This window comes from Gigantopelta aegis, chromosome 2 (assembly GCF_016097555.1).
Source record: "Gigantopelta aegis isolate Gae_Host chromosome 2, Gae_host_genome, whole genome shotgun sequence".
NCBI lineage: Eukaryota > Metazoa > Mollusca > Gastropoda > Neomphalida > Peltospiridae > Gigantopelta > Gigantopelta aegis.
In genome coordinates, this window is record NC_054700.1 from 23,192,114 (window position 1) to 23,215,594 (window position 23,481).

Sequence of the window (23,481 nt, forward strand, 5' to 3'; positions counted from 1 at the left end):
TAAGACAGGTTTGACTGTATATCCTAGAAAATTATAAAAAAATTGTTAATTTAAAGACTATTTTATTACCCAAGATTAAATGTTGTAGTCACTTAATAACCAAATTAGCAATGCGCTAATTTGGTTATATACAGTGTGAGCCCTGATGATTAATTAATCAATCTGCTCTAGTGATGTCATTAAACAAAGCAAACTAACTTTTTAAATCACTGTAAAGCATTATTTGATCTAATGTTTTGTGGAAAACAGCACAACATATTTTTATCAGCCAGGTATTGATCCCATTTTGGTCACACTGCTCTGTAACTGGTATTCCAATTTGCAGGTGTTGGACGAAGCTGACCGCTTGCTGGAAGACAACTTTGGTTCCCAACTTGAGGAGATCTTCAAGGTGATCCCGACAAAACGCCAGACCCTGCTGTTCAGTGCCACCATGACCGACACCATACAGCAGCTGCAGGAGGTGTCCACCAACAAACCCTTCTTCTGGCAGCAGCAGTCCAGGTGAGGCATTGCTTTAAATACCGTATACAATTTTTTTTTCGCAAATAAAATATATCGCGAGCACGTTGACAGTACCACGAACTTATTTCCGATTTGGTATAATTTTCATGGATACAAAAGACAAGCAGTCAGAGGTACCTGTTAAATTTATACCAAATTTTGTATGCACTTTATCTTTACCGCCAAATTATCCACAAGGTCACGTGGTTCTGTAAACCTGCATGGTCACGTGGATTTCATCGAAGTGACACACAGTTGGGTGTAAGTCTGTTGTTGCGTAATCTCAGTTTTGTTTGTTTTCTTTGTAACCTTGTATTGAAGTTTGTGGGTACCATCAATAATTAAAAGTTATTTCTTCTGATATTAGCATTTTTCAATTTTCTGTATCACATGTGCGTGTTCCATCGATAACATGTCTTATCAGACATACATACAACATTGACGTCTCGCTGACAGCATGGTAACATGTCCAAGTGTGTGCGTGAAATCGTCATTGAAATTAGTTTGGCAAATGAAATATGGGTAATTTTGATTTTATTATCGGGGGACACAGTCGCGAAAATATAAAATGAATTATTTTAGCCGCGAAAATATTTGCGTATACGGTATATCATCAGGGGTGGGAATTCTCCTCAGATCAGCTGTTTTCCTCTCATGGAACATTGTGTTTCCTTGCATTTTAATCATCCTTTCCTCCAAAATGTGTCAGATGGCATATATTTTAACCTAGGATTTCAAGAATTTCCGAGACCTCTAGATTTCCTCATTTTTACAGTTTACCAATTCCCACCCCTGAACATGCTTTAAACGTCTTTCCTTTATGTTCTGGGATGGACCAGGATACACCTTGGACAAGGCTGAAAGTTAAGTTTGCAGAATGAGAAATTTTAATCTGGAAGCAAATGCTAAAATGTAGAAATCAGTCTCAGAATTTTTTTAACTAGTATAACAGCAATGTGGAAGACTTAAGAATTGTGAACACATCTGAAATACTTTCAAAAATAATCTGGAAAGTAATATCTTCTTGGGAAGCTGATTATTAGTAATCAGATTGTGCAGTTTGGAAGTTATCGGGGCTCAAACTTAAGAATTTGTATCCCACATCAATTTTGTAAAGAGTTGCCATGGGTGAAACGGCCTATCAACAGCAATTTTGAGCCTGCCTAATGCAAACGTTTTTTTAAAGTGATATTTGCAGCTAATAAACATGACTGAAAAGTTATTTTTCTGACAGATAATGTACACCAGGGGTATACATTTTGTCATTGTTGATGATCTCTACCTATGGCAATTTATATCTCAACAACGACAATTCCTGTTAGTGCCATCTTTAAGTTTCAGCCCTGCATTATCAGTTTTGCCACCGTTGATGAACTTGTTCTTGTTCAGTCTTGCCACTGTTGATAAACTTGCATTTGTTTCAGTGTTGATGAACTTGAATTCCAGTGTTGATGAACTTGCATTTGTTTAAGTGTTGATGAACTTGTATTTGTTTCAGTGTTGATGAACTTGTATTTATTTCAGTGTTGCCACCATTGATGAACTTGTATTGATTTCAGTGTTGCCACCATTGATGAACTTGTATTTGTTTCAGTATTGATGAAGTTGTATTTGTTCCAGTGTTCGTGAACTTGTAATTGTTTCACTGTTGGTGAATGTGTATTTGTTTCAGTGTTACCACTGTTGATGAACTTGTATTTGTTTCAGTGTTGCCACAGTTGATGAACTTGTATTTGTTTCAGTGTTGCCACTGTTGATGAACTTGTATTTGTTTCAGTGTTGATGAACTTGTATTTGTTTCAGTATTGATGAACTTGTATTTGTTTCACTGTTGATGAACTTATTTGTTTCAGTGTTGCCACAGTTGATGAACTTGTATTTGTTTCAGTGTTGCCACTGTTGATGAACTTGTATTTGTTTCAGTGTTGATGAACTTGTATTTGTTTCAGTATTGATGAACTTGTATTTGTTTCACTGTTTATGAACTTATTTGTTTCAGTGTTGCCACTGTTGATCAACTTGTATTTGTTTCAGTGTTGATGCACTTGTATTTGTTTCAGTGTTGATGAACTTGTATTTGTTTCAGTATTGATGAACTTGTATTTGTTTCAGTGTTGATGAACTTGTATTTGTTTCAGTGTTGATAAATTTGTATTTGTTTCAGTGTTGCCACTGTTGATGAACTCACACAGACATATGTCTTGATGCCGGCTGACCTGAAGGATGCTTACTTAATCCACATCCTACAGAAATGTACAACGGAGAACAACAAGGGATCCATCATCATTTTCACCAGCACTTGCAAGTAAGAACTCACTTTATATGCCTGTAAGAGGTAGTTCACTTTTTCAGGCATTATTCATGTGATGTGAATATTCCATGGTGTTTAAATTTTGACAAATAAAATGTGTTTCTGGTTATTTTGATGTTTGTAGTAGTTCAAAATTAATTGTTCTCAAAACAGAAAAGGTACATACTTTTGAAACTAGAGTCAGCTATTTTCAGGTCTCTTCTCATATTTTTGTTACGAGATAGTTAATTTTTTTGTTTGTTACAGATATACCCAAATAATTGGCATGATCTGTCATGAGCTGGGTTTTCCCACTGTCGTTCTTCACTCGATGATTCCACAAAAACAGCGACTCGCAGCACTTGCAAAATTCAAGTCAAACCAAGTCCAGATCCTCATAGCCACAGATGTAGCTAGCAGGTAAATAATTCTGTGAATTCATGAGACGTCCAGGGGCGGGACGTAGCCCAGTGGTAAAACTCTCGCTTGAGGCATGGTCAATCTAGGTCGGGCTATTTTTCATTCTAGCCAGTGTGTCACAACTGGTACATCTGTGGGAAAGTGCATATAAAAGATCTCATGCTGCATTAAGAAAAATGTAGCAGGTTCCTTCTGTTGACTATGAGTAAGAATTACCAAATGTTTGACATCCAATAGCCGACGATTAATTAATCAATGTGCTTTAGTGGTGTCGTTGACAAAACAAACTTTATCATGAGATTTCCATGAGTTTTGAGAATATGGCAGATGACCATAGTGTTCAGGCAGTGTAAAATATTTTTGCTATTAGAATTTGTCTACCATTAACTTAAACAATACTTACATCTTTTTTTATTGATTAATCAGTTTTAGCCATTTCAGTATGTTTCTGATCATCCTGGTGTTATAGCTTGAAATGCATTCTGTACAAAACAGAGAAGATACATATCTCTTGAGATCAGTGGCTTTAAGATATGTATTTTATTATTGACAGAGGTTTAGATATTCTGACTGTGGACTTCATCATCAACCACAATGTGCCGAATCGTCAGAAGGATTATGTCCACCGAGTTGGGAGAACAGCCCGTGCGGGTGAGTTGTGCCTTCATTTTAGAGGAATCGCCTGAGGCTCAGTGGGTCGCGGGATCTATCACCCTCTGTAGACTTAGGAGTTTTATTTCAATCCAACCAATGTCCCACGACTGGTATATCAAAAGCTGTGGTATGTACTCTTCTCTGTGGTAAAGCTAGAGCTCATTGATTTTGACATATATTCTTAGAGAGGAAACCTACATTTTCCATTAGAAACAGCCGAATGAGCTCACCAACAGGGGTTGATCCCAGACCGACCACACATAAAGCGAGTGCTTTACCACTGGGCTACGTCCCACCCTCTCTGTGGTAGGGTGCATATAAAAGTTCCCTTGCTGCTTTACCACTGGGCTACGTCCCACCCTCTCTGTGGTAGGGTGCATATAAAAGTTCCCTTGCTGCTTTACCACTGGGCTACGTCCCACCCTCTCTGTGGTAGGGTGCATATAAAAGTTCCCTTGCTGCTTTACCACTGGGCTACGTCCCACCCCTCTGTGTGGTAGGGTGCATATAAAAGTTCCCTTGCTGCTTTACCACTGGGCTACGTCCCACCCCTCTATGTGGTAGGGTGCATATAAAAGTTCCCTTGCTGCTTTACCACTGGGCTACGTCCCACCCCTCTCTGTAGTAGGGTGCATATAAAAGTTCCCTTGCTGCTTTACCACTGGGCTACGTCCCACCCCTCTCTGTAGTAGGGTGCATATAAAAGTTCCCTTGCTGCTTTACCACTGGGCTACATCCCACCCCTCTCTGTGGTAGGGTGCATATAAAAGTTCCCTTGCTGCTTTACCACTGGGCTACTTCCCACCCCTCTCTGTGGTAGGGTGCATATAAAAGTTCCCTTGCTGCTTTACCACTGGGCTACGTCCCACCCCTTTGTGGTAAGGTGCATATAAAAGTTCCCTTGCTGCTTTACCACTGGGCTACGTCCCACCCCTTTGTGGTAAGGTGCATATAAAAGTTCCCTTGCTGCTTTATCAGTAGGAGTAGCCTTTGTAGTGGCAACAGGCTACCTCTCTTTTTATTTTGCCAAAGTGTTAAAATATCCATATCTTATACACCAAATAGACATAATTTAATGTTACTTAGTGGTAAAGCACTTGCCTGATTGTAAGACTATACCAAATAAAATCCCATAGGCAACCATGTTAACGTTTGTGTTTAGAAACACTATATGCAATATATCAACCAAACTATGACCCATAAATATCAGTACTACAACCTCTACCTGAAAGTATTAACTGTAGAAAATTGTACCTTTCATGGCTCATTTTCGGTATAACCAGAATTTTTTACAACACCCCTAGTTTCGCACAAAAGTTGAGTACTTTATTTTACAGGTACCCAATACATGTTCCAAGCACAAGGCTACCTGACAGTGGTACTAGATGAAACAAAATTGCATACATTTTTAGCACAGATGAAACTAATTTTTTTTTACAAGCAACACACTCACATTTATAACCAATCACAGGATTTTAACTTCTCTATCAAAAGTTTGGTGCACCTCGAACTTTGACCCAGCCGGAAGTTATTTGGTTTAGTGCTATCTGATGCAATTGCCGTAGGTGAGATATAAACTGCTGTCGGTTGGGAGTGTCACCGATGGCACTTTTGTGCCACCAGATAAAAAATACTACCATCAGTAAAGCTCCTCACCAACGGCCAAATGTATAAACGTGTATGAACATTATCTGCCCGTATTTAACTCGGGCGTTTTGGTCCAAGTTAATGGTTGTTTAGTTAGTACCACTTGATGGAACGAGTCATGAACGTATCCTATATTGTCGTTCTCACTGCATTTTGCCTTCTTGCTTTCGTGTTGTGCCGCCCCTTTTCACGTTCGGCAGCCAATTGTTTTTCTGTGCCCCTCTTTATTTTTCAACATCCTACTATAATTTACAGCACCCAGCTCCACTATTTCAAAATGCACACTTTTCTCACACTGAAAAACATTGATCAGTCTGAACACTGAACATCAAAGGAAACAAGCTGTGTTATGTATGAAATCGCAACTGACACTTACCATAACATAATTTAACACTATTTTTAACAGCCTCTGTTGTGTCCCATACCAGTTTCCATTTGTGTGTTTGATACACACAATAAAAGTTAGATTTTATTTTAGCAATGAAAACATTTAATTTTTATCATTTCAGCAATCTCCGACTGAAAAACCACTTATTTGGAACCAAATTTATCACGTGATCAAAACAGTCATTCTGTATTTTGTGTCCACTAAATCTTGTCTGATATGTTACATGTATCCTCAGTTGCAGATTTAATTGTTTGTAACTGATAATTTGTAGTTACTGTCTCTCGTGTATTCATCAATTCTTTATAAAATATCAGAAACTTTACATTTTTGGAGGGATATCACCGCTTATAAAAGTAATTTATCTTCAGTGCCAAATAATATATACACCGCCTTTACAAAAATCATTGCGATTATCTGCCATTATTCATTCGATGAAGATGGAAATAAATAGAACAGAAAAATGTTATCCCACAGTAGGGGATCACTTAAAAAAATCTTTATTGTTTTTCAGACTTCTTAAAATAATATTAAAACTTTGATTGGTTCAGCAAAATGAATACCCATGAATGTCAGACCGACAATATCTCTGTTTTAATTGAACTGTGTTTTAATTAACAGTGCATAAAAGATGAGGCAGCTTGTACAATTTGTCAGTATCAAATAGGTCTACTGATGGGCAAAATGAGGGATAGACATTTCCACAAAGTCGACCAACACAGCCATTTTTCTTGATAAATTCTTAAGTTTGAGCCCTGCTGATGTGTGGTCAGTCTGGGATCGATCTCCATCAGTGGGCCCATTGGGCTATTTCTCGTTACAGTCAGTGCACCATGACTGGTATATCAAAGGCCTTGGTATGTGGGATGGTGCATATTATAAAAGATACCTGGCTACTAATGGAACAAAATGTTTCCTTTCTAAGACTATAAGTCAAAATTACCAAATATTTGACATCCAATAGCTGACGATTAATAAATCAGTGTACACAAGTGGTATTGTTATACAAAATAAACTTTAACTTTATTTTTAACAGGACGGGGAGGCTTGGCCATCACCTTGGTAACGCAGTTTGATATCAAGCTTGTTCACGCCATCGAAGAATTTATCAGTGAGTACTGCCTCATATCTGTTAAAAAACTAGACCCTGTGCTGATGAAACTTAACTCTCAGCTTCAATAAAGCTTAAATTTCTAGGCTTTAACTCTGTGTGTTGCTGGCAGGAAATGTTCCATAATGTTACATATTCCTGAGTCATTCTCAGTAGGATTTTTTTGCCAGTAGCAGTCCCCTTTTTTCAGTCTAAATGTAATTCAATGACTCCCCAATAATTAAAATCTCTGACCTTCATCATATGTTTAAAATAATTTTGCCAATAGCAAGGGTATAGGGAGGTCTCTCTTGGTTTGTTTTAGCAACAGCAAGCCAAAGACTCAATATAGATACATGAAAGTCTGAAGATTTTGTTAAAGTCATGAGTCTGGCTACATATTATCTAAACTATCTTAGCACTACGATATTGTAAACCCATCGCATGCCATACCCTTCGATGTTTTTACAATATTGTAGGGCTTTAAAAATCTCGTCTCTAAATTTTATAGTTTTATAAACACAGGCACACGTAGACTTCTCATCCCAACCTGTAATACTTACTGTCCCATATCTCTCCATCCGGTGCACCACGACTGGTATATCAAAGGCCGTGGTATGTGCCATCCTGTCTGTGGGATGGTGCATATAAAAGATCCCTTGCTACTAATGGAAAAAGGTAGTGGGTTTCCTGTCTAAGACTAAAATGACAAAATTACCAAATGTTTGACATCCAATAGCTGATGATTAATAAATCAATATGCTCTAGTGGTGTTGTTAAACAAAACAAACAAACTTTCTACCGACCATGCTGAAAGAAACAATGGCGTCAATGGCGACCTAACCCAGACCGGCGGTTTCGGGGTCAGGTCCGGTTCCAGTCCCCTCTTCAGGGGGTGCGGCGTCTTCAGCTCCACTGATACCTAAGACTTCGGATGACAGGCCTGCGGTCTCTATGCAGCCCTCTAAGAAGCCGGCTCATGCAGATAGACGTTTCACAGACTCCAAGGCTCACCGATCTTCGGCGCATCGGAGCCGGGACCGTAGCTGTTCCCCACGACCTGCACGGCTCCCTACAGGTTCCATGGATCGTCAGCGCCGACCTTCGATTGATGTGACTTCCAGGGCCTCCGAGGGTTCTTGGCGGTGGATGGTCCGGTTCACCATTCCGGCAGATCGATTGGCCTGTGCTCGAGTGCTCCGAGACTTTGGGGATGCAGCGCCTACAGCGGTTTCTATCATTGATGAGCCTGATTCTACTGACCATATGACTATGAGGGATTGCTTGGCGGCCGTCTATGACATGTTGCCGTCCTTGCCACATCCACCAACGCTGTCCAAAAAGGGACCGACACCGATGATAGCGACTAATGTCCTTCCGGGAGATGTGGTTATCCGTTCCTTGGCAGCCGGTACACTCATATCCGACAGTGTCCTTTGTCGCCTTCCCATCTTGGAATCACCGTATGTATCCGGTGTTTGACATGCCATGACATGACAAACAGGTCCAAGCCATGGATACTGCCCAGAGACGTTGCTTGTTTGTGTTGTCTTACTTGGATGTTTTCCTTGCACGGTGCTACGCGCTGTTTTAACAATTGGCACAGATGCTGGCTTTCCTGATGTCTTTGGTTACCTCTATGTCATCGATGTTGATGCAGTACCGTCGCCAGGCTTATCTGAAAAAGTCAACCTTGGATTTCCAGCATAAGAAGGAGCTGTTAGCTCAACCGTGGTCCGCAACAAAGCTGTTTGCAGGCAAGGTTTCTGACGTGGTTATGGCCAAAGATAAAGACCAACAGTCGACAGCAACTGTCAAAGCTTTACAACCTATTTCGACGTTGGAATTCACGAAGCGAAAGTCTACGTTCACTGCACAACCACCATCTAAGTGCTGGAGAGGTTCCTTTCGAGGTCTACCTTCTCGACGGTTTCCGGACAGACGACCATCCGGTCCTCCCGCTCGGACCCAGAGGAAGCCTGGCTGACGTTGATGCCAGCCAACCAATCTTGGACTGCTCAGATTGTCTCGACCTACGGCCGCCCCTGATTTTGAACCAGAACAACGACTCGGGTTTTGACGCTTCCGGTGTGCAACATACCGGTCGAAATATCCATGGTTGGAAGTCGACTTCGCTGTTATTGGCGAAACTGGGAGACACTTTGCCAAGATCCATTTGTCACGTCGATCTTGAAGACAGGGTATCATCTGCAATTGTCTTCCATCCCTCCATTGACCACCTCGAGAACCGCGGCATTCCATATCACAAGTCAAGGTCCTACAGGAGTCCGTCAACAAACTGGTGGAGAAGGGAGCCGTTTCGAAGCATTTCGGAAGCACGCCTAACACCCGGGTTTTACTCGGACATCTTCCTCATGCCGAAGAAAAATTCACCGGAGCTGCGAATGATCCACAACTTGGCGTTTTTCAACGACCACTACCTGCTTCCTCCTCCATCCTTCAAGATGTTAACGTTGCGAGATGTCCTTGCCGTCATCAAACCGGGGGATTGGCTTGCCTCGCTAGATCTCAAGGACGTCTACCTTCACATTCCGATGCATGCCGATTGTCATCGCTACCTCCAGTTCGTACTACAGGGTTGGTATTACGAATGGACAGTCATGCCCTTTGGGATATCCATGGTGCTATGTCTGTTCACCAGAATCACGACTGATGTCCCGCTTCCTGCATCGCAGAGGTATATCCTTTTACCCGTACCTCAACGATTGCCTGATGAAGTGCCAGAGCAAGACAGGGCTTACTGCACATGTTGCCTTCATCATGGACTTTCTCAAGCATCTGGGTTAGATTATCAACATCGGGAAATCTCGACTGGCTCCCACGCAGTCTCTACAGTTCATAGGCGCTTGGCTTCGACCTGACCTGGGCCTTGTTCAAGTCCCTTTAGACCGTTGGGAGAAGATCCAGACCATGATTGCCATAGCCCTCACCGCTCCAATGACCTTCCACGGTTGGCAGTCTCCTCACTTCCACCCAGGATTTGACACTCAGAGGTTGTCTCCAGTTGCAGCGCTTGCAGATGTTTCTCAACCCATTTGTTCGTTTCAACAATCCGGACTTGATCATCTCACTCCCGGACAATCTACGCTCCAGCCTGCAGTGGTGGCAGCTCTGATGGAACGTCTTAGATGGTGTCTCTATGTGGTCCTTCCTAGCCACTCATCACCTGTTCGTCGACGCGTCACTGGAAGGTTGGGGAGCCATCTCAGCAACCAGACTACTTCAGGGCTGTGGTCTCCCGGCGAACTCGGACTCCACATCAACCTGCTAGAGTTGTTGGCAGTCTACTACGCTATCCTTCATTGGCGACAGATGTTGACAGGGGCCTCTCTCATGGTGGCCACAGACAGTACCACCGTGGCGGCTTATATCAACCGTCAGGGCGGAACCCACTCCAGCAGTCTGCTGCAGTTGACTTATCGTCTCTACAAGCTGGTCGACGAGATTCCACTGCAACTTCGGTCTCGCCATATTCCAGAGGTTTCCAATGTACTAGCCGACACGCTGTCTCGGCCGTCATCTCCACAGTCGACAGAATATGGATGCTCCATCCCGAAGCGTTTCGATGGGTGTGCGACAGACTTTGGACACCAAACATCGATCTCTTCGCCACACGATTCAACCATCAGCTGAGGGAACAGACGCCTTGGCCATCAGCTGGGAACAGATGGACGCGTACGCTTTTCCTCCACCAATCCTCCTTCCAAGGGTGCTTCAGAGGTTTCAGCTGTACCATTGTCGCCTGTTGCTCATTGCTCCGATGTGGTCATCCATGATGTGGTATCCAGATCTAATATGTCTTGCCGATCCACATAATTTACCACTGCCAGACTGGGATCATCTGTTGCTGCATCCCACGTCAAGACTATACCATCCACGTCCGCAGTTGTTCCAACTGCACGCGTGGACTTTATCTCCAAGAGTTTGAGGAAGAAAGGCTTTTCTTTGCAGTCCACGGCTGCCATTTTGAAAGTGCACAGATCATCTACTACTGCGGCTTACAACGTCAGATGGCTTTGCTTTCACCGGCAAAAACTCAAACCTCAGACGATCCAGATACCTCGTCTCGCTGATTTTTTGCTGTATCTGCGGACCGCTTTACGATTGAAGGGGTCTACCATCGCTGGGTACGTTTCGGTCATCGCTACTGTTCGTGATGTCGCTACTGGAACGAAGTTATCGGGTATTCCTGAGATCCATAAGATGATCAAAGGGTTTTGTCTTGAGGATCAAGTACACCAGTTTCGGCCAGCAAGATGGGACCTGAATCTGGTGTTACGAGCGTTATCAACCGCACCTTATGAGCCGATCGAATCCTCTTCCCTGCAAGACTTGACGCGGAAGACAGTGTTTTCACTCCATGCTCTTAATGTGGACTTAGTACGTTTTCACTGAGATCGTCGTGTAGTCAACTTGGGGTTACTCATGAACTTTGTTGCAAAGAATCAGTTACCAGACCAAGCACCTCGTTTGTATGTTGTGCGGGCCCTCTCCTCTATCGTTGGTCCAGCGGACGTTGAGGACTTGGCGTTGTGTCCTGTCAGAGCCCTGCACCAGTACATCGAGAGGACCAGATCTTTTCGACAACATCACAAGAGACTTTTCCTCTCCTGTAACCAGAGTCGGTTGAGGGATATTACCAAGAACACGGTGGACATCTGGATCCGGTCTTCTATCCTGACCGCCTATCAGAAGGAGGGTTTACCTGCTCCATCTGTTACTAATCCGCATGAACTCCGTGCCTTGGCTGCCACGATGTCCCTCAGCACTGCAACACACCCATTCAGCACATTATCACTGGTTGTTTCTGGGCTACGGACTCCATCTTCGCCAACTTTTATCTGAGGGATATCTCCACAGAAGACGTTGAGGGGTTCCATCATCTGGGTCCGGTTGTTGTTGCACAGACTCTGTTGAATACAAGCCGTCCTCGTTGCCGTTGATGTCTGTCGGATTCTGGGCTGCATACCGAGATGTTCATCGAATCGACAGGTGAGGATTGCTTAGACTTTTCTTTTGCACAGTTCACGCACTGGTGCCGAAACTTTTGTCTCGATAACCTTTACCCTGCACTGCATGTGGTTATTTGTTGTCGTTATTGAACTAACAGTTCTTTGGTGTACTAGACAGAAAACACTCGGGGGTCTTGTTCTGTTCAATGTTCTGACGGATGCACCTCATTAGGTTGTCGCTTGTTATTACTAACACTTCAATACGTGAGGGTTACCTAACACCTGCATCCCTGGCGGCTATGACTTCCCACCCTGTCAGAACCAGCATGAGATGTGGCTGCCGCCTCCTGGTCCTTTGTTCTAGGATCCGCACCTGCCACTGCTGACGGATGCCACCATTCTGGTTGTTATTACGAACATTACCTGCATTGGTCTGTGTCGGGCATCCCTAGGAGGAGAGCTTACCAAGGTTGGCCTTATTCTTCCACTAGTCAGCCTCTTTCCGGTTTGGGGAGTTATCACAAGCATCTATGGATCTCGGCACCCACCACCATCTGTTGAATGCTGCCCTTGTTTGAGGACAGGTAATGTGGAAAGAAATGGAGAGAACTTGGAGTGTTTTCTCTTTTATAGATACATTACCTGTCCTCAAGATTTCATCCCGCCCGGGCCTCCCCGCTTCTTGTTCTCCATGCGATGTGCTCAGGGAAAAAGAAGGAAGTTACAGTCATGTGACCGGAACTAGAGAGCAGTATGCAGTAGAAGAATTTAGGCCATCCCATTGGCTATTGGGATGTTCGGACCAGACCACTTGTGTGGGAGGGAGGTGCCCTTGTTTGAGGACAGGTAATGTATCTATAAAAGAAAAAACACTCCATTCTCTCTATCTGTTTACATCTATCTCTCTCATACTTGCACATATGTGCACTCTGGCACTCAACCAAATGTTAAAATAACCATATGTTACACACCAGATAGCCAGAGTTTTAAAATGTGCCATGGTGTTAAAACAAATCTTCCTTTCCTTTTGTTTCAGATACCAAATTAACAGAGTACAAAACAGTTGAGAAAGAAGTTATGGAGATTCTGACAGAGGTCACCGTGGCAAGACGAGAAGCAGAAATTGTAAATATTTATAAGATATTAAACAAGCTTCCATTTCGTATCATGTTTATGCAAATGACAATGAAAATTATTTCACGAGGGACATAAACATGATTCGAAATGGTAGCGAGTTTAATATCCTATTTAATACCCATAATCGATCTTAATTTATATCGCTCAACTCATTTGGTTGATGTTCCTGTAATTTGCCAATCGATGATGTTACGTCGCAATTGGCACTCTAGTGTGACGTATCACTTTGATATGTAGCAAGATGATTTTAACCATATGGGTAATAATAGTGCTTTTATCATGACGGGTGGGATTTAGCTCAGCCAGTTGAGTGCCCACTTGAGGTGCTTGTGTCACAGGATCAAACCACCTTGGTGGATCCTTTCAACTGATTGAGATTTTTCTCATTCCAACAAAAAGTTAACGTTTGTTTTGTTTAATGTCACCACCAGAGCACATTGATTAATTAATCATCGGCTATTGGATGTCAAACATTTGGTAGTTCTGGCAGTAGTCATCAGAGGAAACCCGCTACACGTTTCCTAATACAGCAAGGGATCTTTTATATACACTTTCCCACAGACAGGATAGTACATACCACAGCCTTTGATATACCAGTTGTGGTGCACTGGCTGGAACAAGAAATAGTCTAATGGGCCCACAGACGGGGATCGATCTCAAACCGACCGCACATCAAGCGAGTGCTTTACCACTGGGCTATGTCTCGCCCTTTGTTAACTTTATACCACAATATTACTCAACATCAATAGCACTATTATCATGTCTGGTTTAACACTGGTAGGTTCTGTGTTCGAATCTCAGAACAAACACAAACTGAGATGGAAGTGGCAATGCATAACCTCAAGAGTTAGGTTGGCACTTCCCTACCCACCCCCATCCACCCATCGTGTATAATTTTAGTTTGTTATTAACAGCTGTTCCAAGACAGTGTTTTGGTATGGCACTATGGAATTGAATGCAACCAGTCAACAGGAGGTACGGGGGGCAGGGTTCGTACGCGCCTGGAAAACCCTTAAAAATAAACTAATGTATTCCAGTGCTTGAATACCCTTGAAAATCATCTTGCGGTCTGGAAAACCCTTGAAAATGATAATTTGATGTCAAATAAAATATAAACACCTAAAACGGAGGCTTTATTTATTTTATTTAACATGTAATTAAATTATTTGTTTCATTTCCGCGGCACAATCAAATGCCAATCGTCCGGCCAATCGATGTTTACCGGCTCAGTTGACGTGTGAATGTTTGTTGTTGTTTTTTATCTTGCAATGCGTGGATCAAGCGGCCACAAGATCCAAGCGACAGCGTCGATATTGGAAAAGAAAGTTTGTCACTTTTTGCAGCTGGGTATTTAGCAAGTTCAGGGAGTGTGTCAAGTTAATGAATCTATTGTAAACCCACAAAGATGGTTGGCACTTGCGTGTTTAACGACCTGTGGAATCTCGGTAAGGTCCTGGAATTTTGATAAAGTTGACCTGGAAAGTGCTTAAAAAACCCTTGAATTTTGACTTCCTTTAAGTGTATGAACCCTGGGGGGCCCCCAGAAAGAAAATGGGTTAAGGTTAGGGTTAGGGTTAAGAAAATGGGTTACGGTTAGGGTTAGGGTTAAGAAAATGGGTTAAGGTTAGGGTTAGGGTTAAGAAAATCATACAGTAATGATAAGAGTAATTTATTTTGTCAAAAGGTTAACTTAAAAACAAAAAAATCTGTAAACAAATCCAGGTATGACACTATACCCGTTTTACTCTCTGGCAGAAACCTTGTAAGATTTTTTCCTGTTAGGTGTATACTACTAAATCAAATCCCATGGACGACAATAGTAACATATGTGGCTATATGTCGATATAAATGCCACAGATATAAATACTACCACCCCTGAGCAAGGACAGTTTATGGATTATGAAGTTTGTAAAGCAAGATACAATATAAAATCTTTTTTTTTTAGAATATGCCACTTTAATAAGAGCAATCAGAACGTTTATTGGCAATATTGAAACTGATAGCCAAATATTTGTACCTTTGAACAATCCAATTTTCCCTTTCAATTTAAGAATTTTTCTGAAAGATGCAAAGGGATGTACATTTGTAAAACAATATACCAGTTATTGAACAGGAATAAAGTAATACCTACATCACAAATAAAATATTGTAAATTGGGTTGTACTTTTTCTCCACAAATATGGGGATATTATTACAGTTTACCATTTTCAGTTTTAAAAGACCCATCTTTAATGTGGTTCCAGTATAAAATTTTACACAGAACTATAGCAACAAATACTTTTTTGCATAAAATAAAATATATAGATTCTGATATTTGTCATTTTTGTTATCTCCAACCAGAAACATTGGAACAATTGTTTTATAATTGTACAAAAGTTGCTGAAGTCTGGAAAGTTGTTGAATATTGGTTACAAGCCAAAGATGAACACATCTCACTGGACAAAAATATAGTTTTGTTTGGACTTACAAATCAAAAATACAGATTTTTTAATTGGCTAATTATTAATGTAAAATATTACATTTATAGAATGAAAATTCAGAAGTCCAGACTAAATGTTGAGGCATTTCAAAATATAATAAAAGATAAACTGCAAATTGAAAAATATATATTGTATAAAAAATGTCAGTTCAGTGAATTTGAAGAAGTTTGGAGACCTTGGCAAATTTTCGTCGAAACTAATGGTTAATGGTTATAGTTTGGAAATCTGTCTTCTTTACTCTTTATTTTATTTTATTTTATTATTTTATTTTTTTCTCTCTCTCTTTCTTGACTTGAACATTCTCTCTTATTTTTTTATCTGCCCATATGAAACCTGTAATGTAACGGTATTGTATATTGGTTATTTTTAATAGAGGTTATTCACGTCACATAATTTTGCTTCCCTTGTTGAGAATAACCTCTATACATGCATATTTACATATGTACATGCAGGGATTTGTCCAGGATTTTTCACCAGGGTCCCATAGCAGATGAAATTGGGAAAACAAAATAAACAATGAAGACAAATTGGGAGTTTTCAATGCCTGTTTTTTTGGGGAGGGGGGGACCTTTTGGGGTACCAGAGAATGTCTGGATAGATCCCTGACATATAGGCCTATATGTAGTTATATTATAGACTTATACTGTAAGTAATGACTTCATGGCCCCCAACCCTGACATTACCTGGTTTCTGGGGTAATAAAAAATAAATAAAATAGAAATACTACCACCCCTCACCCTTAATATGAATCAGAAAAAAATTGTGGTTACGCTGCTCGGGTAGCGTCTATGACTACTCTAGTTCCGCACAAAATTAGAGTACTTTTTTTTACGTTTCAAGCACAAGGCTACTTGAAATAAAATGGCATACATTTTTTGCCCAGATGAAACTATTTTTTTTAACAACAAACACACATTTATCACCAATCACAGGTGTTCACTTCTCTATCAAAAGTTGGGTGCACCTCGGACTTTGACCCAGCCGGAAGTTATTTGGTTTAGTACTACCTACCTGTTATGTTTAGATGCATTGATGGTGTTATGTGTGTTTATTTTATTTCACACCAATTTTTTTTGGGTATATGTTAAGAAAAAAAATTGTAGATAATGAAATGATCTGCACATAACTCTTTTATTTCACAGAAACTTGATGAACAAGACTTCGGGGAGAAGAAGGCAATTAACAAAAGAAAGCAACTCATTCTTGAAGGAAAGGTTAGTTTTGTCATTAGATATATTTTTTTCCTTTTCGTTTTTTATTCCATTACCTCCATTCCTTTTTTGCCTTGACTTCCTGCTCATTTATTCCCAATCTTTCCTTCTTTGACTTCTGTTTGCTATCCACCCTTACATCCCAATCCTTTTAACCCAACTGTGAAAGGTGCTTGGCTGTTGTGGCAATCTGTGTCACATACAAACAATTTCCCCGTCAGTTTTTGCTATAAGCTTAGTCTTTCAGTCATTTTCATTCAGCACCTTAACTTTGATGTTTACTTGCAATGACATTTGAAAAAAAAATACACTGTGATGTTTTTCTTGACAAATATAAGTTTACCTCTAACCCATCTATTAATGACTAGTCGAGACACACAAAACTAACATACAGACCTTTTTCTCGACTGCTTATATTTGCCAAGTTCACTGGACTAGGGTTAGTCTAGGGTCAAAAGCCCCATATGAGTGCTGTTCATCACCATAATGCAGGGGTTGCAACATTTTTGTGGAACTTTTCCACAAGAGTAGGGAATACAGCACACTCACCTGCATCTGGTAAAAGTTATTAAATAAGTTCTGTAAACATTAATCTGTGATATTTATACACACATTGTTTTCGTTTTATGTAGGTGTTTTTCTTTTTTAATGTAATTTTTCAGTGTGAATGGTGTTTGTTGTTTTAGATATAGTTTGATAATGATTTAATTATTTCAATTGAATTTGCTACAGGCGTACAGGTGCATATGCAGGAAATTGTACAGGGTGGGGTTTACACTGTGGTGAGAGAAGATACTAAGGGGTTCGGGTCATGCTACTCCTGAAAATATATTTAAAAAAAGAAAATTTGCTTTGAGGAGAGGGGCTTTTGACCTTTGAACCCTATGTCCTCATCTACACATGTACCTTTGACAGACACTAACAGCCAATTTTCCTTTGTGATGGGGTGTAAGAAACCTAACACCTACCAGACATTAAAAGGCCCGTTTTGTTTTATGTTTTTTAAACTACTGACTTTTGTTTGATATGCAGCGCTCTCTTTATACCATACATTGATAGAATGATGTACATGAAAAAAAAAATTCTAACTCTTGAGTTTGGTTTTTTCAGGACCCAGACAAAGAAGGAAAGAAATCGAGGCGTTCAAAGGAAGAAAAAGAAGCAAAGAATAAAAAATACAAAGAACGATTTATAGGAAAGAAAAAAAAGAAGCAAAATAGATGACAATGAAGTTAACCTGGTTTAGAAAATTGGACTGAGGTGATATTTCAGTATAACAAATCGATCTTTATACATTTTCAGTTTGTTGACCCGGGACATAAAATTATAGCACTCGACATCATAAGTAGGATGGATTCCTTTAGGGGAAAGACACATTTGTATTTATGCCCTTATAGGAGTGGTATATCAAACATGGTGGTTTGTACTGTCCTCTTTCATAAAATTGGACACTGAAGACAAAGTTTTACATTGAGAGTTATTTACATGTGTAAGTTTTTTTCGCAAAGCATATTTGCAGCTACCATAAACTACACCATCCATATGGAAGCACTGCTTTTGGTAACCAAAGATTCACTTCTTTGATGCATCCATTTTCTGTGTTCAGTGCCACACCAGTAACTGAACGTCGCTCCAATAACTGAATGGCCCTAACGTTATGAATCGTATTAAAACTAAAACGGCATTGCAGATGTATGATTTTGCTTGATATCGTAAGAAACATGTTAGAAACGCATTTCCCGTTGAAAGGAGATTTAATGTATATGCTGGTGGCATCTTTCAGCGCCTTTTGTGTGTATTTTAAATGTAAGCAACAAAAGAAAAGAGCTCACTTGAAAGTACAAATTAACATACTGAATGCCAAATAGCACCAATTGTATATATACTTTTATATATGTAAAACATTCACAATAGAAGCATTCACATTAGTTTAAATCGATCCATTCGTTTGAGAGCAAAAACAAACAGTGTTAATACTGTTCTTTGGTGGTAACCAGACTGTCTATAATAATGTATTAACAAGTCCCTCTGCCATGTACCGTGTACAAACAGTGACAGCCAAACACATAACCATCGTTCCATTTAGTCAGCGATCTATTATTGTGTAATGAACACCTGAATCCGAGACACCCGCACTTCACTTGGCTGACAATTCATTCTTCTTTAAAATATTACCAGCAACGTAGGCTTGATCAATCAACACACTTCGAGTTTTGGAAGTGCAATATCTATTAAATATCTACATGTATGGTAGGACCAAACACTTGGTTTGGGAGATTGAGGTTTGAGTTTTTGAAGGCTGTTATTACTAGTTTTATTAGCAATTCTGTCAGGACCATTGCTTCAGTTTGAGAGATCGATGTTTAACTATATATATATATATATATAGATATATAGAACTCTGATCAATTTTATATTGGACAGTCAGTTCGTATCCAACGACAACCTGCTAACATAAAAAAGATACTAACAAAGGCTCAGTATTCAGAATGTAAAGACTCACAGTATGGTACATGTGAACACTTGCTCGAAGGTTCAACATTTATAAATGGCCAATTCCACGGTGACAGACGTTACATTCAGAGAGGTTGGAGGTCATTCCAGCTGCCCTGATTGCTAGAGTAGTACCCGCAGTAAATTGGTATTGTGTATGATACTTGCCATTGTTCATGTCTATTTGGTGCCACAGACAAAAGTGCTTAGAAATATTTATGGCTTGGTGGGTAATTAGAAATATGTGCATGACAGATGTTACTTCAAAAGGACATACACATGTAGGTAAAAAGCAACTAACTTCATTTCCAAATTGTATGAAACCCTTAAATTGTACAAATCAATGTTTTCCCTTGAAGTAAAGGTAACATAGCTATAGAAGACTACCAATTACAATTCAGCTCTAAACTAAAAGTGTAAGGAAAATTATAACATAATTGTGTGTGACGGATGTTACATTTTGTCCACTGACATAAAATGAAGTTCTAAGTCTATAAAAAGCAGTACATTGTCCACTGCTGTGATAATAAAACATTTTATTGCATTGTGAATATCATGTGGATTTTGATTAGTTTTAATTAAACTTTCACAGACTTTCAATTTAATACAAAGCCATTGAGTATTTATCAATATATCTATAGTCTCTTAAATATTTCTGTCATGCAACAGCCTTCATTTATTTTAAAGGTAAAGCTCATGAAAACACTGTCAGGTTCAAGACAAACATTGTCCCCTAAAATGGTTTTAAAAGGGTCTGCAAATAAAAAAGAACCTATGTCGATAATGATAAGTTACAAGACAAGATAAGGAATTTACTGTGAAGAGCAATATGACTTGCTCATCAACAACTATAATTTGTGTTTTGAAATGTACACAATGTGGTCAATTGTATATTGGGTAGTCCATTCATCTTCGAGAAAGAGAAACCAATTGTGCATACAGAACACGGACACCTGCATGCTTCCAAACACATTCATTGTTGTGCGGTGGCTGACCATTTTAAGATATTTTCAATATACAAACTATTTGCTAATCAAGAACAAAATGTTAAAGGGACATTCCTGACTTTACTCAAATATATATTTCTACATAAAATATTAGTGACTGTATATCAAACTTGTTTCTGATCGTTCTAATATTTGTACTAGATTAAATTTCATTTTATTTCTTAAAATATTTTTTTATTAAAACGACCAGAAACACATTAAATATACAGACACTGATATTTTAAACAAGAAAATATATTCAATATGTAAGTTTAATCGTAGAAATATTTTATTAGTCGGAAACATCTTACAATGCAGCAAACTCAGGAATGTCCGTTTAATCTACTTTTAGACTCCAAAGAAATACATTTCATTAAGGCAAACGAATGAAAGGAACATTGCAAAAAAAAGTGATTTATTTATTTTTAATCATTATACTCCATGTCAAGAATTATTTACATCTTCATATATATAGATATATTTAGAGAATAACTAACGAGCTACAAGAAATTATGAATTATCTGTCCCGAGTGAACGAATGTTGTAAACCCCGAGCCTTTGGCAAGGGTTTTACAACATTCATTCACGAGGGACAGATAATTCGTAACTCCTTGTAGCGAGTTGGTTATTCTCTTTATTATCCATTGTCAGTTTTAACTGAGGTTTAATGTAAATTATTTTTATATACATTGTATTACTAAAGCCGCTGTTTGTGAAAATGTACCATTTCATGTTTACGAAACAAATGAATCCATTTGTTTTTTTGTAAATCTTTGTAGATGGTATAATGTATGTGTAATCAGACTCGTGAATGGAAACATTAGGTCTCACTACACAGATCACTTCCGGGTGAGAGTTGATTGATCAAGGTCCACTATAGTTCCTAATTGTGACACACGTTATGGTTCACATATTCACTTCTTGGAAATGGTTAAGAATTAAAACAATATGTATGTTTAATGGTAAAGCCTTCTGGCTGTATTTTGCCCATGTTATTTTGTAATATTGTGCATCGACCTTTTGGGACATGGGTATATAGCGCAAGTGACAGCCGGAGTGAATCGGTTAATGAACCACCTGTTCGGACCGGTACTACAACCAGATGCGGTCATATAGAAAACAACTGAGACGGAAATGTTCTCAATTTTGAAGTGAAAATAAATGCTTATATAATGTATGTTTGCAATGGTGTATGTTGTTAGTGCCAACGAGAACCCATTCTATCGGCAATCTTCGTTTGAAGTTGGGCAATTTAACATGGGTTTCAATGGCAGATGACATCTGTGTAGTGAGACCGTATACGAATGAAAGTGAAGTTCCGGCCATGGCAAGCAACTAACCAAACTTCGTGATTTTTAAGCCAGCCAATCAGTGGCTGTAGAAGCAATCTGCACACAGTGCAGAAATCGAAAAAATATTACCCGGTATATTTGGGCCCATATGGGTAATAAGTATGTATATAGATGGATGTATATATACATACACACAGTATTATAAGAAGGTAACTGTTTTTCCCTCTCTTCTCAGTTCCTTACGAGCCTGAAATGTACAGTACCTTATTAAAAAAGAATAAAAACATTTCCATCTGAATTGCATGATTTTGTTTTATGCCCTACTTAGTACATGGTGTCAGGTCAACCCACAGACACAAAGCTTAATTTTTCTTGACAGGGTGTTGTGCAACGTTTTATATCAGACAGGTACGTGTATGTATGTACAATTAGGTTTTAGTGTAAAAAAAAAAAAAATAATGAAAATGTGGGAATATATTATGGTTTGGCACATCAAATGGTTCATCATGGGGGGTGGGTGGGGGGGTCGATGGGTTCGACCGAATCTCCCCCCTCCCCCCTGAAATCGCTTTTTTTATAATTTAATATATCTGACATTATATTTACTCAACATAGAAATATATGCCCAATATCTCTGCAATCTATTTTGGAACCCCCCTTTTCAAAATCCTATGTATTGGAACCCCCCTTTTCAAAATCCTATGTACGCCCATGTTCATGTGCAGACGTGAAAAAGATGCGTGTTAAAATGTATGGATGCCATGGGTTGAAAATTAGGTTTTAAAGGAGCTCAATCACGGATTTAGTGGGCCCTTGTTTCTCTAAATATGCATTATAAATCAAAATTACATTCATTTGGAATACAAAACAGTTACTGTATGATTCAAAACATTTTAATTGAATTACGATCGAGGGAATTCCACGACACGCTTCATTTTTAAAATTTGGAAGTTTTCTTGTAAAAAGTCATAAAAATACGGAAAAACAGACTCGTAGTGATGAGGCTATATATACGACAACCGTATAATGTATTTGTGGATTTTATATAAACGATCGCCATGTATAGAGACTTGGCAAATGAGGGCCGGCTATATACATGGCAAATAATAAAAAAATATATTATTTCATGACGAAAATAACCGCGAATACGCTGAAATAAAATAATAAACAGTCAGAACATGAACTCACCATTTATTATTATTATTAGGTGCATGTGCAAATTATTTTGACTGGTTCGCAAAGTGGTATTTTGGTTTTAATGTATAGCGTTAAAAAAAAAAGTGTACTGTTGCATGTTTTGTCGTCCAAAGGTTGGCTAATTATTACTAAACCCAGATGAATCCAGTTCTACATGCAGGGACAAGTTTGTGCGTGTGTGCACGCACGTTAATCTTGCATTTTTATAGCCAAAACTCCTCCAGATAAAACACCGCCCCTCCACCCCAAAAAGGTAGTAGTAGGCTAATAATAATAATAATGGTAGTAGTAGTAATAATAATTGTGTATTATTATTATTATTATTACATTGATTATAATGTTGGTAAAATCACGTCGCGGTGGGGTGGGGTGGGTGGGGGCGGTTGTTACAGAAACGTTACATAAATTTAGCTTTACTAGTAGCCTATAAAAAAAATGTATTTTGATTTTTATTGGTCCTTGTAATTTTGAGCGTTTGAAATGTGACTAAATACAGCAAAATAACCTTTTAGTTATATTTATTTACGGTAAAATTAACTTTTTTACAAAATTTACGTAAGCAGCCTCAAAATTGCAATCAGTGAAAAATTATTAAGTTCAAGCCCTGTTGTCAGACTTGGAATCGCCAGGATACGTTTTTACACTGCCAGACTCACCAGACCCTTAACTTTCCCTGTTTAAATACTGTTTATTATTATTTATTTTTTTATTATAATTTTTTT

The 23,481-nt window shown here is 39.2% G+C and overlaps 1 protein-coding gene across 2 annotated transcripts in view; it reads left to right on the forward strand.

Annotated features, from left to right (window-relative positions):
* LOC121382807 (probable ATP-dependent RNA helicase DDX49) overlaps positions 1–23,481 on the forward strand; it is a 61,661-nt gene that overhangs the window by 20,172 nt on the left and 18,008 nt on the right. Inside the window, exons 5-12 of one of the 2 annotated variants that reach the window (XM_041512437.1) lie at positions 326–504; positions 2,669–2,809; positions 3,062–3,214; positions 3,768–3,865; positions 6,937–7,011; positions 13,000–13,088; positions 16,723–16,794; positions 17,902–18,051. In XM_041512437.1, coding sequence (XP_041368371.1) covers positions 326–504; positions 2,669–2,809; positions 3,062–3,214; positions 3,768–3,865; positions 6,937–7,011; positions 13,000–13,088; positions 16,723–16,794; positions 17,902–18,015 — 921 coding nt within the window. In that variant the 3' untranslated portion in view covers positions 18,016–18,051. Of the gene's footprint in view, positions 1–325; positions 505–2,668; positions 2,810–3,061; positions 3,215–3,767; positions 3,866–6,936; positions 7,012–12,999; positions 13,089–16,722; positions 16,795–17,901; positions 20,447–23,481 lie in introns of those variants that run through there. The other variant, XM_041512430.1, reaches the window with a different exon arrangement.